Raw genomic sequence first — 12206 nt, 5'->3', positions numbered from 1 at the left:
TTGTCATTGATCTATCACGTATGTCTTTCATTTGGTTGGATTCGAAGCATGGTGAACCAAGCTCAGATATAGCAATATATTTTAGGAGGTGAGCATAGCTATATTTTTTGACATATCTTAACATTTTGAGGTACTACCATAGTGAACGTACATAAAGGATTGAATTAAATGAAGTACTAAAAACGTCTCCAATTAGACTTCCCACTAGCGATTGTGAATTAAATGTTTTGCATTTATCTTATTGTGAAGTGCGGTCCTTACATTGCAAAGGGTTGATGGGAAACGAGTTCCGCTGAAGTGGGACAAGATCAAGGTAAACAAATCCTACACATTATTGTCTTTTTATTTGAAAAGTATATGTTTACATATGTTGTGAGTCTATATGTTAGGGCCCATATCAACTAGGTGGCACAGAGTGTGGGTATTATACAATGAAGTTTATGAGGGAAATAGTAGAAGCTTGTTCAACTGGATCATTTGAAAATAAGGTATTCGAAAGTTTTGACAAACACTTTATTTGGCTCAATTCAATGACTTCGCCTTATTCTTATATAGTAACTCCACATGTTGTGCTTTGACTCATCCAGATAATAAATTTAGAACTGAAGGAGACATACACGCAAGATGAACTTGACGGTGTTCGGCTCGATATTATTCAGTTCATCCAGGAAAATGGGGTGTTTCAGTCGGAAGCGAATGAGGATGAGTTTTAGCTATGTTCGGATCCCAGTTTAATTTATGAGTCTTACCTTTTTAATTTATGTTTGATAGTTTATTGTACATTTTGGAATTTGTTGAGAAGATGGAAATGTTGTATGTAGGCCGGCTGTGTAAATTTTGTTATGCAGGTTCAGTTTTTAAGTGGAAGATTGTTATTAGTATTATTAAAATATTAAATATATATATATATATATATATATATATATATATAAATATATATATATATATACCAATCGTTTGGTAAATCGTATTTTTAGTATAACTATATACCACGGTGTTATAACACATACACTAATATAAACCACGGTTTCAATAGCTTATATGCCACGGTTCTGTTGACAACCGTGGTATATAATGGGTATACAAACCACGGTTCTTTGAAAAACCGTGGTATCCGTTAAATATATATACCACAATTTTGCTATTATTATATACCACACCACCTATTGTCACGGTTGTATAATAGTGGTAAATATATTTATACCACACTTAAAAACAGTGGTATAAGTGTCATTCTGTAGTAGTGTGAATCGATCTATCTAGTTGAAGCAGATTCTGTTGATGAAGCAAATCCTCGTTACGCTTCTCCTTCGGATCCTTGCTTTCAGGTCTTGTCTTCCTTCGCTTGCTGGGATAGTTAGGTCTTCCTCTATTTCATATCCTCTCTGACTAGTAGCATTAATTCGAAAGGAGAAGAACTCCCTTTCTTAACTCTATTGCTTGGTGTTTGGGCCTCTTCGATATCAAGTGTAGTGTAGTCGGGGTCGAGTCGCGCTAGTAGATAAAAGTAAGAAATGTCAAGCTTTTACTACTATCAGGCTAGCTAAACTCCTGTTTTAATCTTTGGGCATGCTTGCTGCAAGAGCGTAGGTGAGTGGTAAGTAATATAGGCGGGGGTAGAGGTTGCACCCCCAACAGCTTCACCGGTTTCATACCCTTTTTCTAGTTCTTCCGGTTCGGGGACCCAGATCTAAAGCAGTGAGTAGCTTCACTAGTAGATCAAAGTCCAGTCATTGATCCCCTTGGAATGGGGGCTAGGGTCTCTAGAGCAGCACTTTCATCTCCAGATTGTGATGTAAAAATTTGCTTATCCGGATATGGGCATTTGCGCTTTTAGTGTCATTTTAGTTCGTATCTCTGCCCCCTACTACTTGTCCCATGGTTAGCTCCCACAGACCTTTCTTCATTCTAGTTGGGACGGTCTATGGTATATGGCCTGCCTTTTTTCATTATGTTTGGTTGTTATATACGCCGTTTCTTTATGATCTGGAAGCTATAGTGGCTAGTCTATGCGGCTAAGCAATAGGACGCATGATGAGGTATATCGCTCTGGGGGGACGACTCTTCAGTGTGCGGGAATGTGAATTCATATGAATTCGAAATAAACACAACAGGGGCAATTAGGGTATTAAGTAAAATATTGACGTTGGTGTGATGGGGAGAAAACAGAATGGGGGTTTATGTTTAAGGAATCATAAAATGGGGGGTTTAGTCTAATTAACCCTAAAATATCAAGATATGGGTATTTATCGATATTCAATTTCTAGATATGTATCGTAGATATATTCTCTTCTTTGGAGATATTTGACATTGTTTCACATGCAAATATCGTAGATATATCTAAAATATCGATAAATATTGTAGATATTTTTTGATATATCATGATATATTATTTATATTTATTTGAAATATAATGATAAATATTAAATAAAAATATTGTAGATATTTCTTGATATATCATGATATATTATTTATATTTATTTGAAATATAATGATAAATATTAAATAAAATTGTTATATACACAAAATATCACAAAATATCTTTAAATATTACAAATATCGTTGAAATATCACCGATATTTACAGTCGTATATATCTCTGAATATATCGTGATATTTATATATCTTTATCTGGATAGATATCTCTAAATATCATGATATATCGGAATATTTTGTACTATGGGCTAGCTAATCTATCTGTTATCTTGTTATCTGCTGCATGGACCGCATTCAACACAGGTATATGTGAGTCTAATGAGTCCACTCGAGCAGAGAATTAGACTAAAATTGTTGAACCAAGCCCGTGTATAACGGCTTTTCTTTTTGACTTCCAGAATTCGAGATTTGCGGTTCCACTGCTCAATTACAAAAAAATATGTCCAAGCACAATCCTAACCTGCTGTGTTAGATGATAAAAAAAAAAAAAAAAGGTCCTATTACTGACGACCTTGGGCAGACTCAATAAAAAAAAAAAAATTATTATAAGTGTGCTATTCGTCTTAAAAAGTCTAAAAAAAAAACAAATATTACAAGTGTGTTATTGGTCTCAAAAAATTGAATTCGAAAACCCTAAGTTTAAACGACCCGGCTAGGTCGTTCATTGTGCAAACCCAATGATGTGACCATACCGTTTGGACTGAGTCCAAACGGTATGGCCACATCGTTGGGGATTCAGTCCAAACGGCTTGGCCACATCGTTTGAGATTTAGTCCAAACGGTGTGGCTACACCGGTCAAGAGGCCAAAAAACAGAACTTTATATTTTTTCAAAATTCAAATCCCAAACGTTTGGACTAAGTCTCCAACGATACGGTTACACCGTTTGGACTAAGTCTCAAACAATGTGGCCACATCGTTGGGGACTTAGTCCAAACGGTGTGGCCGGAATTTGAACTTTGAAAAAATATAAAATTATGTTTTTTGGCCTCTTGATCGGTGTGGCCACACCGTTTGGACTAAGTCTCAAACGCCAAAAAACATAACTTTATATTTTTTCAAAGTTCAAATCTCAAACGGTGTGGCCACACCGTTTGGACTAAGTCTCAAACGATGTAGTCAAGTTGTTTGGTACTTAGTCCAAACGATGTGGTCACACCGTTTGGACTGAGTCCCCAACGACTTGGCCACACCGTTTGGGGACTCAGTCCAAACGGTATGGCCACATCGTTGGGTTTGCATAATGAACGGCTTAGCCGGGTTGTTTAAGCTTGGGGTTTTCGAATTCAATTTTTTGGGACCAATGACACTTATAATATATATATTTTTTTAGATTTTTTGGGACCAATGATACACTTGTAATCATTGTTTTTTTTTGTTGGAGTCTGCCCAACACAATATGGAGTCTGTCAATAACAAATACAAAAAAAAAATGAAACAAGAAACAACACAAATATTGTCGAGAAATGATGTCTGTATTTCCACTCCGGTAAACCTCGCAAAATACTATGGGAAATTGGCTTTCGGCCCGGTTTCTTCAGTTGATTGGCATGTTTGTTACATATCTACTACTTTACTATAGTACTATAGTAACTTAGGAAGAATATATACTGTATGCCAAAGACTATATTGAGTACTGAAAAGTATCCTTCCTGATAACTGAGTGAAACAAGTGCTTCAATTCTTAGAATGGATCATCTATTAATCTACATGTCTTCTTCTGGGGCTGGTGAAAGTCACCAACTGCACTTATCTATTATGCCTGTCTATCAAGTTCTGCTGAAAATCCAAATGTCTCTAGTAAGTCAAGACTAGGTTGGTATGGCTTTCTGGTCATTGAGCTTAAGAGTTAATACAGCGTGGCGTGTCTCTTGCATGGAGGTCACCGGTCACGAGTCTTATTCACATTCCTACAGGAACACAACACTGAAGACTCAAGTCACTCAACTGAAAGAATGCGTGCTATTCCTTTGGTACCAAAATGAGCCTTGCAAAAGCTGAGCTGCTTAGGACATAGCATCAAAACCTTTCGTTTCAATTGGAGATCATACAGCATCACAACCTTGGAATTTCAAAAAGTAATAGTTGAAATACAAGAAGCCTGAGTAAATAAAGGAAGAAACAATAAAGTTTTTAAGTTGAAAATGAAATCCCACCAAAATCCTAAAAGAAACCAACATTTCAACGCAACGAGATGAGATCCCAACCAACCTTTCCTTTTCCCTCCCTTAAAATGATACTTTCTAGTACCTGCAGACAACTTAATGAACTAAAGATCACTTTCTCCATATTACACTCTTACTTGTTTCAAACGTTTGGTAGCACTTAAAGTTAAAAAATCTGTGTCACTAGAGTAGTTCATAATTATATCAGAGATTCCATCATTTCTCGTAGGTACTCACGTACCATGCCAAAAACCCTTCACCTTCTTTGCACTTTCCTTTCTTCCTAATGAACCCTTCCTCATAAGAGTTTCACACTCTTTTCTTATCTATAAATGTTCAATGAAAGACAATCAAGTTTCTCGTAAACAATAAGTTTTGTACTGAATATGCATAGGTGAGTTCTGTCACATTTCTCTCCAGTAAAACTTCGTCTCTGCTGTTACAGGCAAAACCACCTAATGAAGATATCCAAAATATCTTCATGTGCGTTGGTTTACTCCACGGCAATTGTTGTTTTCGCTCTGTGTCTAATAGTGTTGGATAGATATTCAAGTTTATTGATTCGAGGAGAGATCTCTAAAACAATGGCGGACTATCCGTATGTTCCTAGAATTCGAGTAAAGGGACCTGGCTATCCTCCTGTTTTGGCATATTGGATTCATGGCACCAGTGGAGAAAGTGATAAAATTTTGAGTCTGTTGAAAGCAGTTTATCATCCTAGAAACCGGTACCTTTTGGAGCTTGATGCTGGCTCGTCAGACCAAGAGAGGAGGAAACTAGCTCTATCAGTCCAATCTGACAGGGTCTTTCGAGCCTTCCGTAATGTTGATGTTGTCCATGGCAGTAATTTCGTTGATCGAATGCGACCCTCAGCCCTTGCCGCCACACTTCATGCAGCTGCTTTATTTCTCAAACTAAGTCGAGACTGGGACTGGTTTATCACACTAAGTAGCACGGATTATCCCCTCATGACTCAGGATGGTAAGTTCCTAATGCTCCCTGGGACCCATTTTCACTACTCAACTTGAAATTATATTAGTGAATCAACAACATAAAAGCCTTATCCCAACTGTCATCTCCTTTTCCAACTATCAGAACAGTTATATCTCCCGATATTTTCAGTGGCTTCATCATTGATTTAGGGTTCCTTGATTTATTCCTTCCATCTAAGAATGTCATAATAAATTCCCATTCTTAATCTGCATCTTTTAACTGACTAGTTTCACACACACACACACACACACACAAGAGCTGGTAATTATAGCACGTCATTTTAGAAACACCGTCAAGAACATGGTTAATCCTATAAGTCATTTGAGATAATTACCTTCATCTAATCTCTATATTTAATTGTTGAATGACCCCGGGAACCATCACCCTACATGCACAGAGAGATCTTACATGCTCTCAGAATATCTACTGCAACTCGCAGCATCTAATGACTAGAGGTGCTTTCTTGTCAGCACCATCGATGAAGTAGTAACCATGGCTTATTCAACTACTATGACTTCTAGAATGGATCTCAAAAGGAGCAGCAGACTGTGTGCGTCTGTGTGTGCATGCGTAACAGAAATAAATAACGTGTTAGTTTTGAAAAGAAGAAAAGAATTGTTTAGTCGACCAGAACAGCTGAGGAAGGATATGATGGTGCTGTAATATGAACCTTGTCCCATATTCATAGACCCTTCAACTCTCTTAGTGAAATACTAATATAATATATGCGGTGTTTGTTTGCAGATCTCCTACATGCCTTCACTTTCTTGCCCAGAGATCTGAACTTGATTCGTTTCTCCAAACGGATTGAGTAAGTACCAACAATTCTGAAACTTTGAATATTGCTACTAAAAAAAAGCGACAAACGTGCACATCTGAAAATTGCAAACCCGCCATCTATCAAAGAAACATATAAAATTTCCCAGTTGACCTCAACACACATGTGATCAACATGCATAGTGGCCATATACTGCGTTCTACTTATATCTCCTAAATCATAAGGTGGTTCATCCTCACAACCAAAACCATTTGATGGTAAACTCTCTGGCCACTATGCTCGTTTGAAATATGCACAGCTATGGAAGATAGTGTTTGTGTGAATGCTTCTTAGAGTTTTGAAATCTACATGAACTACCTTGTTCCAGGGAGCCCAGTGCGAACAAAATCATCATCGATCCAAGTCTTTCTAATCAAAGGAATGCCCCAATCTTCTATTCTACGGAGAAACGAGTAAAACCCAATGCTTTCAAGATTTTTCACGGTCAGTGTCTCATTTCATCTCCAAGTGCTTGAAATTGGCAAACTTCCTCTCTTGTATATAGTAACTGGTTTTCTTTGTTTCGAAATCTTGAACAGGCTCCTCATGGGTCATTCCCACCAGAAGCTTCATGGAGCACTGCATAAATGGGTGGGACAACCTACCAAGAACTCTACTTATGTATTTCACTAACGCTGTAAACCCCCTTGAATACTACTTCCACACCATCCTCTGCAATTCCCCTCACTTCCAGAACACCAGTATCAACAGCAATCTTAGGTACCTTACACAGGATAACCATCGAAACATGGAACCCCAATTCCTTGATCTGTCTCAGTATAAGAATATGCTAGGAAGTCGATCAGCCTTTGCTGGACAATTCAAGGAATGGGATTTAGTGCTAAAAAAGTTGGATGAAGATATATTGAAGCGAGTACCAGATGGGTTGGTGGCAGGACAATGGTGTTTGTCCCCAACGAAAAATCAAAGCACAGAAAACTCAATTTCCATGCTTGATTCTTGCACAAACTGGGGCAACATTAACACAGTCAAGCCAGGACCTTACGGATTGAGGCTTGGACGTTTCCTGTCTAAGATTTCTGCAGAAGCAAGATCAAGATCAAGCCAGTGCAATCAGCAATAAGAACAGCATTGGTTCGATGGGTTTAATATTGCATTACCACATGCCAGTGATTAGTTTGGAAGCCTGGTTCAGGTCAGCTAAAAAGTAATTTGTAACCCAGGAATGTATGAGTTCGAGTTAAACTTCTTGTCTGACAGAAGTCACCAAGCCAGATCACGTGACAATATATTTGCTAAGGAAACAAATCTACGAAATTGAAGACAATGCATCAGGAATGGCAAAAAGATTGAGCAGTAAAGAAGAATCGGGAAAACAAAGCACAGAGATAAATGATAGAGAAAGATGAACTAAACACAGAGAAACAGTTGAGAAAGCGATTGTTATGATGTATGCATGAAGTTTTTTTTTTTTTTTTTTTGCTCGGTAAAGTGAAATTTCATTAATAATGGAGTAGGCTGAGAAGACCTACATTACAAGAGAATCAAGAATAAAAACATTTACAATAAATGAATCAATATAAGAAAAAACCCACGAAATGCACCATCACCCCGTGTCTAAGAACATACAACGATCCCACCTAGCTACAAAAGACTTTAAGAAACATCATCTAAACTCTTTGAAGACTTTAGATCACCTATATAATAAAACTTTTATCAAGAGAATTGTTTTCTTAAGTGAAATTGAGATGCCATCAAACTGACAACGGCTTCGCTTTAGCCAAATGCCCCACATGATCGCAAAAGGTAATAAGCTCCAAAGGCGATTTCCAGAAGAAGAGAAAGGACCATGAACCAAACCTTTAAACATATCCAATACCCGGCCCGGGCATGCCAAGTCACTCCAGACTCTAAAAGAAAAGCAGACCAGACTTTCCAAGAAAAAAGACATCAAAGAAGTACATGATTCATAAACTCACCGTCCTTTCTACACAATTGACAATAATTGACCAAACACATTTTACACGCATGCATGAAGTTGCACCATAAGTTCAATGTTCTTATTGTTTTCTAATCAATTGGTGCAAATAAACAATTGCTAGAGTCTACAGAGGATGAGAATCAACAATTGTTTTTCACAAACACCAAAAGACCTTTGCAAGCAGGATTTAAAGTTTAATCTCACTATTGAAAAGAAAGTAACATACTGATTATAACAACTCTTGTACCTAACATTCACATTGCTTCCCAGAATACAGTTTTAAAGACTCCGAATCAAACTGAATACCACCAAACAAATAACTAGAGTTAAAATTCTTCACTACTTCTCATTATCTTCACCACAATATCGCACCATCACATATATATGCTGAAGAATAGAAAGTTGGAAGTATGACATTGCCTTGGTAGTGGTCCCTAAGCCAGTACACTTAGGTCGAATGAGGACAACGACATTTTTTTTTATACAATTTGTTGACTTTATTTACCCTTAAACCACCCTCCTCCCCCCAAAGCTCACCCTCCCCCCTTTCAAGGTGAAGGTGCGACAGTTGAACCCATCAATGCTCGTCCAGTGGGCCACTGGACACCTTCAGAAGCAAATATTACAATCCTCCGAGAAGCAAATGCATTGTAAAGGAAAATCAATTCAGTTTTTAGGCCAACCAATCTTAAACACTGGCAACTCCTTTCCACTTTGTCATTAATCGACATCAAGATAACAAATTACATGCATGAGACAATCAAAGCCAAGTTTCTCATATTTTTTGTTCCCAAATTCAAAAATTGGTTACAAGAGCATTATTACAACTCACCAACCATATTTGGCTTGCGTTTCCGCTTTCGTAAGGAAGCCTTTAGAACGCCGCTCTGCAAGCTCCAGCTCGTTTTGCTTCATATCAAAGTACAAAGACCCAATCTGATGCTTCCTCTTGTGCAGCTTTGAAGGCTTTCCTTTTGTTGAAACAGACTGCAGAAAGAAAATTAAATAAATTTTTGCTGCCTTTGTAGAAAGTACACTTATTGTAGCATGTGCACTCTTAGCTTAACACACCCCAATGCCATGTTTTTTGCATTTTATTTAGCAATCAAACAAAAAAAAACGTTTTTTTGCATTTTATATGCCACACAATGTTATACAAATCTAAGGGTGTGTTTGATTAAGAGGTAATGTTGGATAAAACTCTTGCTTTAGTGGAAAATTTTCACCACAAATTAGTTGTAGTTGTGTGGGAAGTTTTTATAAGTAGGTTGAAGTTGGCTGAGATTAGTGATTTAGTGAGTGGGAAAGGTTCGCACAAAATCAAGTATTTAGCTATTAAATGCTCCAACAAATCAAACACACCCTCAACTTGTGATTTTGCGAACAAAGCATGCAAGTGTATTAACTGCATACCAATAACCACTAAAAAAAGATATCTAAGGAAAATGAAGAGTATGAGTATAATACCTGATAAGAGGGTCCAAAAGCTATTCCAGTCGACCTGGCCTGATCTTCTCTTGGTCTATTTTTCATCAATTCGTCCTGTTTCACTTCAACTATTTCTGTGGGTATATCACTCCTCCCCCTCTTTCCTAACATTCTCGGTATTTGAATGAATCCGGAATTATCTTGTGTCAATGCCGTCAGTGCAACTGTTTCTGCTCCATTGTAATTCCCATAGCTGCCCTCATAACCTCCATAATTAGCATTATATTCATAATTTCCATAGCTTCCATAAGTCTCATTGCTTGGAATCCAATTTGAAGGATCACTTCCACTAGTTAAAGGTTCTGATGCTGAAATCAAGGATGAACCATCACCCCAATTTCCATCAAAATTCTCTTTATGCTCAACAGTTTCTTTATTTTCCAATGGAGTTCCAACATAGGTAGATGTGGGTACATCGGTTTCAACAATTGACCGACGACCAGCACCCAAGGATGGGGCAGAACCTGAACCTAGGGTGTTCTTAGGAGCAGGAAGAGCTGAAAAGAAGGAATGCACAGAGGATGTTGCAGTAGAAGAAGTTGATTCTTTAACGGGCTTTCTTCGTTTTTCTTTTTCTTCGTGATCATCATCATCATCATCACTGTTGGCTGGCTTTAGCATTACAGGAGGCTTGAACTGAACAACCCTTTTGGGATATGAAGATGAGGAATCTGACGGGGGTTGTGGATTATTAGGTTTGGGAAATGGGAAAGAAGAGATGACAGAGGATGATTTGGGTGGAGGAAGAGAAGCGAAGTCAGAAGATGAAGATTCGGGTTCAGGAAGAGAAGAGAAGGGAGAGTAGGAGGATTTGGGTGGAGGAAGAGACGGGAAAGGAGAGGAAGAAGATTTTGGTTGAGGAAGATCTCCTAAGACACGGGAAGCTTTGGGTAACGAGAATGTTTCAACAGATATAGAGACAGCTTTGGAGGGAAAAAATTCAGAATGTTGCTGCTCTTCTCCTTCATCGTCCGATGAAGCATAGCTTGCAAACAGAGAATCCATCGAGAGAGGCTAAACTCTTATAGTGACCCTAAAACAAGTTCAAAGCTACTTGTATATTGGAAAACGGTGTCAACCAGCTGCCAGTTCGGACCTGAAAATACAATTCAATCAACATGAGTTTCCTTTAGCAATAGCCTACCGTTAGAAATGAAAGATTAAAGCCCATACTAGTTCATAGTACTATACATAAACTTCTTTCCATTTCTCTTTATCCCAAGTAAAATATATCGATTGGGAAGCAACATGGAAACAAATGTGAGTTACAAACTCACTTAAGAGGGTGCAACAACACACCTCCTAATGCCAGTCGACAACGCTTACAACCCGATTCCAACCTCTATAATAGTTCATGTAAACAATATCAACTACAGTGTACATATTCTCTTAAGTGTTCAAGAAACTTAGCATTGGAAGGGGCTTATCTTATAACAAGTTGAATGGGAAGGATTGCGTGTGTAATTACAAAAGTGTTGGAGGGTTCACCATCGAAACCCAATTCTATTCAAGAATATAATATCAACCAATTTCATTATATGTATAATCAGGGGCAAAAAAATACCATACCAAATTATTTACAAAAAATAAATAAAAATTATATCGAAATAAAAAATAACACACCCAGAAGAGAATATCATAAACGTTACTTACAGGAGTGACGAAAATAGTGTAGAAGGGAATCGTAAAAAGAGGAAGAAGAAAGAAAGTGTTTTGCGTTTCGGTCGTGTTTTATTTGGACTTTGGAAAACAAACTGGGCCAGGCCCAACTCTTATTGGACCCTGAGTTCATGGTTGCTAATTTGCAGTGCATCGAGCCACTCAACCACTCTTCCGCAGCCATTTTCTTCTTATGTAACCAAAGATATTTCCATAAGGCTTGACGCACAAAAGTTTTTCAACTAGTGGCTAGTGCAAGAGCATTCCCAATGCAAGTCACTATGAGGGGAAATTGAGAGTTTTCACTTTTGTCTTGCTCAATGCAAAGGTGACAAAGTCGGTGACTTATAATTAAGTCACAACGAGAATAGCACTTGCTACTGAGATTTTCACTGAGTTGTGAGCTTCGGACAGAATGTTTTATTTCCTCTCGTATGTTTTTTTTTAATTTTTTTGTTTTTTTTTCTGGACAGAATGTTTCATTCCGTCCCGTGTGTTTTTTCGGTTTTTTTTTTTAACTTCAGACTAGATGTTTCATTTCGTCCTGCGCATTTTTTCGATTTTTACATTCAGATGGAATCAAACATCCCGTCCGAGATTCAAAGTCACATCTGCATTGGGCACCCTCACCTTGCTTTTCACCAAAGTAGCAAAGAGAGGAAATTAAGCCTACGTGGAGGTGAAAAACACTGACTTGCATTGGGAATG

The 12206-nt window shown here is 37.8% G+C and overlaps 2 protein-coding genes and 1 long non-coding RNA gene across 3 annotated transcripts; 2 read left to right on the top strand and 1 right to left on the bottom strand.

Annotated features, from left to right (window-relative positions):
• Positions 1-224: 224 nt before the first annotated feature.
• LOC147509121 (uncharacterized) lies at positions 225-722 on the top strand. Its single transcript, XR_015216508.1, has 3 exons — positions 225-313; positions 390-488; positions 588-722. It is a non-coding gene; the product is annotated as an uncharacterized LOC147509121 (long non-coding RNA).
• A 4092-nt stretch (positions 723-4814) lies between these two features.
• On the top strand, positions 4815-8727 carry LOC147509120 (beta-glucuronosyltransferase GlcAT14A-like). Its single transcript, XM_086601431.1, has 4 exons — positions 4815-5580; positions 6337-6403; positions 6738-6853; positions 6949-8727. Exons 1-4 carry the CDS (start codon positions 5058-5060, stop codon positions 7491-7493), a joined length of 1251 nt encoding a protein of 416 aa, XP_086457557.1. The 5' UTR covers positions 4815-5057; the 3' UTR covers positions 7494-8727.
• Positions 8728-9039: 312 nt separating this feature from the next.
• On the bottom strand, positions 9040-11632 carry LOC147509119 (mitotic checkpoint protein PRCC-carboxy-term protein). Its single transcript, XM_086601432.1, has 3 exons — positions 11493-11632; positions 9819-10935; positions 9040-9338 (listed from the first exon to the last, which is right to left on the bottom strand). The coding sequence occupies exons 2-3, from the start codon at positions 10842-10844 to the stop codon at positions 9180-9182; spliced, it is 1185 nt and encodes a 394-aa protein (XP_086457558.1). The 5' UTR covers positions 10845-10935; positions 11493-11632; the 3' UTR covers positions 9040-9179.
• Between the last annotated feature and the right edge of the window lie 574 nt (positions 11633-12206).

This window comes from Coptis chinensis, chromosome 3 (assembly GCF_015680905.1).
Source record: "Coptis chinensis isolate HL-2020 chromosome 3, ASM1568090v1, whole genome shotgun sequence".
Taxonomy (NCBI): Eukaryota; Viridiplantae; Streptophyta; class Magnoliopsida; order Ranunculales; family Ranunculaceae; genus Coptis; species Coptis chinensis.
The sequence above is the reverse complement of the archived record's forward strand: the minus strand, read 5'-3'. Positions and strand labels throughout refer to the sequence as shown.

Excerpts from the sequence above, each read along its gene's own strand:
- LOC147509120 (XM_086601431.1), top strand. The coding sequence starts at position 5,058 with ATGAAGATATCCAAAATATCTTCATGTGCGTTGGTTTACTCCACGGCA. Across the intron at positions 5,581-6,336 it reads TCCCCTCATGACTCAGGATG|ATCTCCTACATGCCTTCACT; the intron begins GTAAGTTCCTAA and ends GTTTGTTTGCAG. Across the intron at positions 6,854-6,948 it reads TGCTTTCAAGATTTTTCACG|GCTCCTCATGGGTCATTCCC; the intron begins GTCAGTGTCTCA and ends AATCTTGAACAG.
- LOC147509119 (XM_086601432.1), bottom strand. The coding sequence starts at position 10,844 with ATGGATTCTCTGTTTGCAAGCTATGCTTCATCGGACGATGAAGGAGAA. Across the intron at positions 9,339-9,818 it reads CTTTTGGACCCTCTTATCAG|TCTGTTTCAACAAAAGGAAA; the intron begins GTATTATACTCA and ends TTCTTTCTGCAG.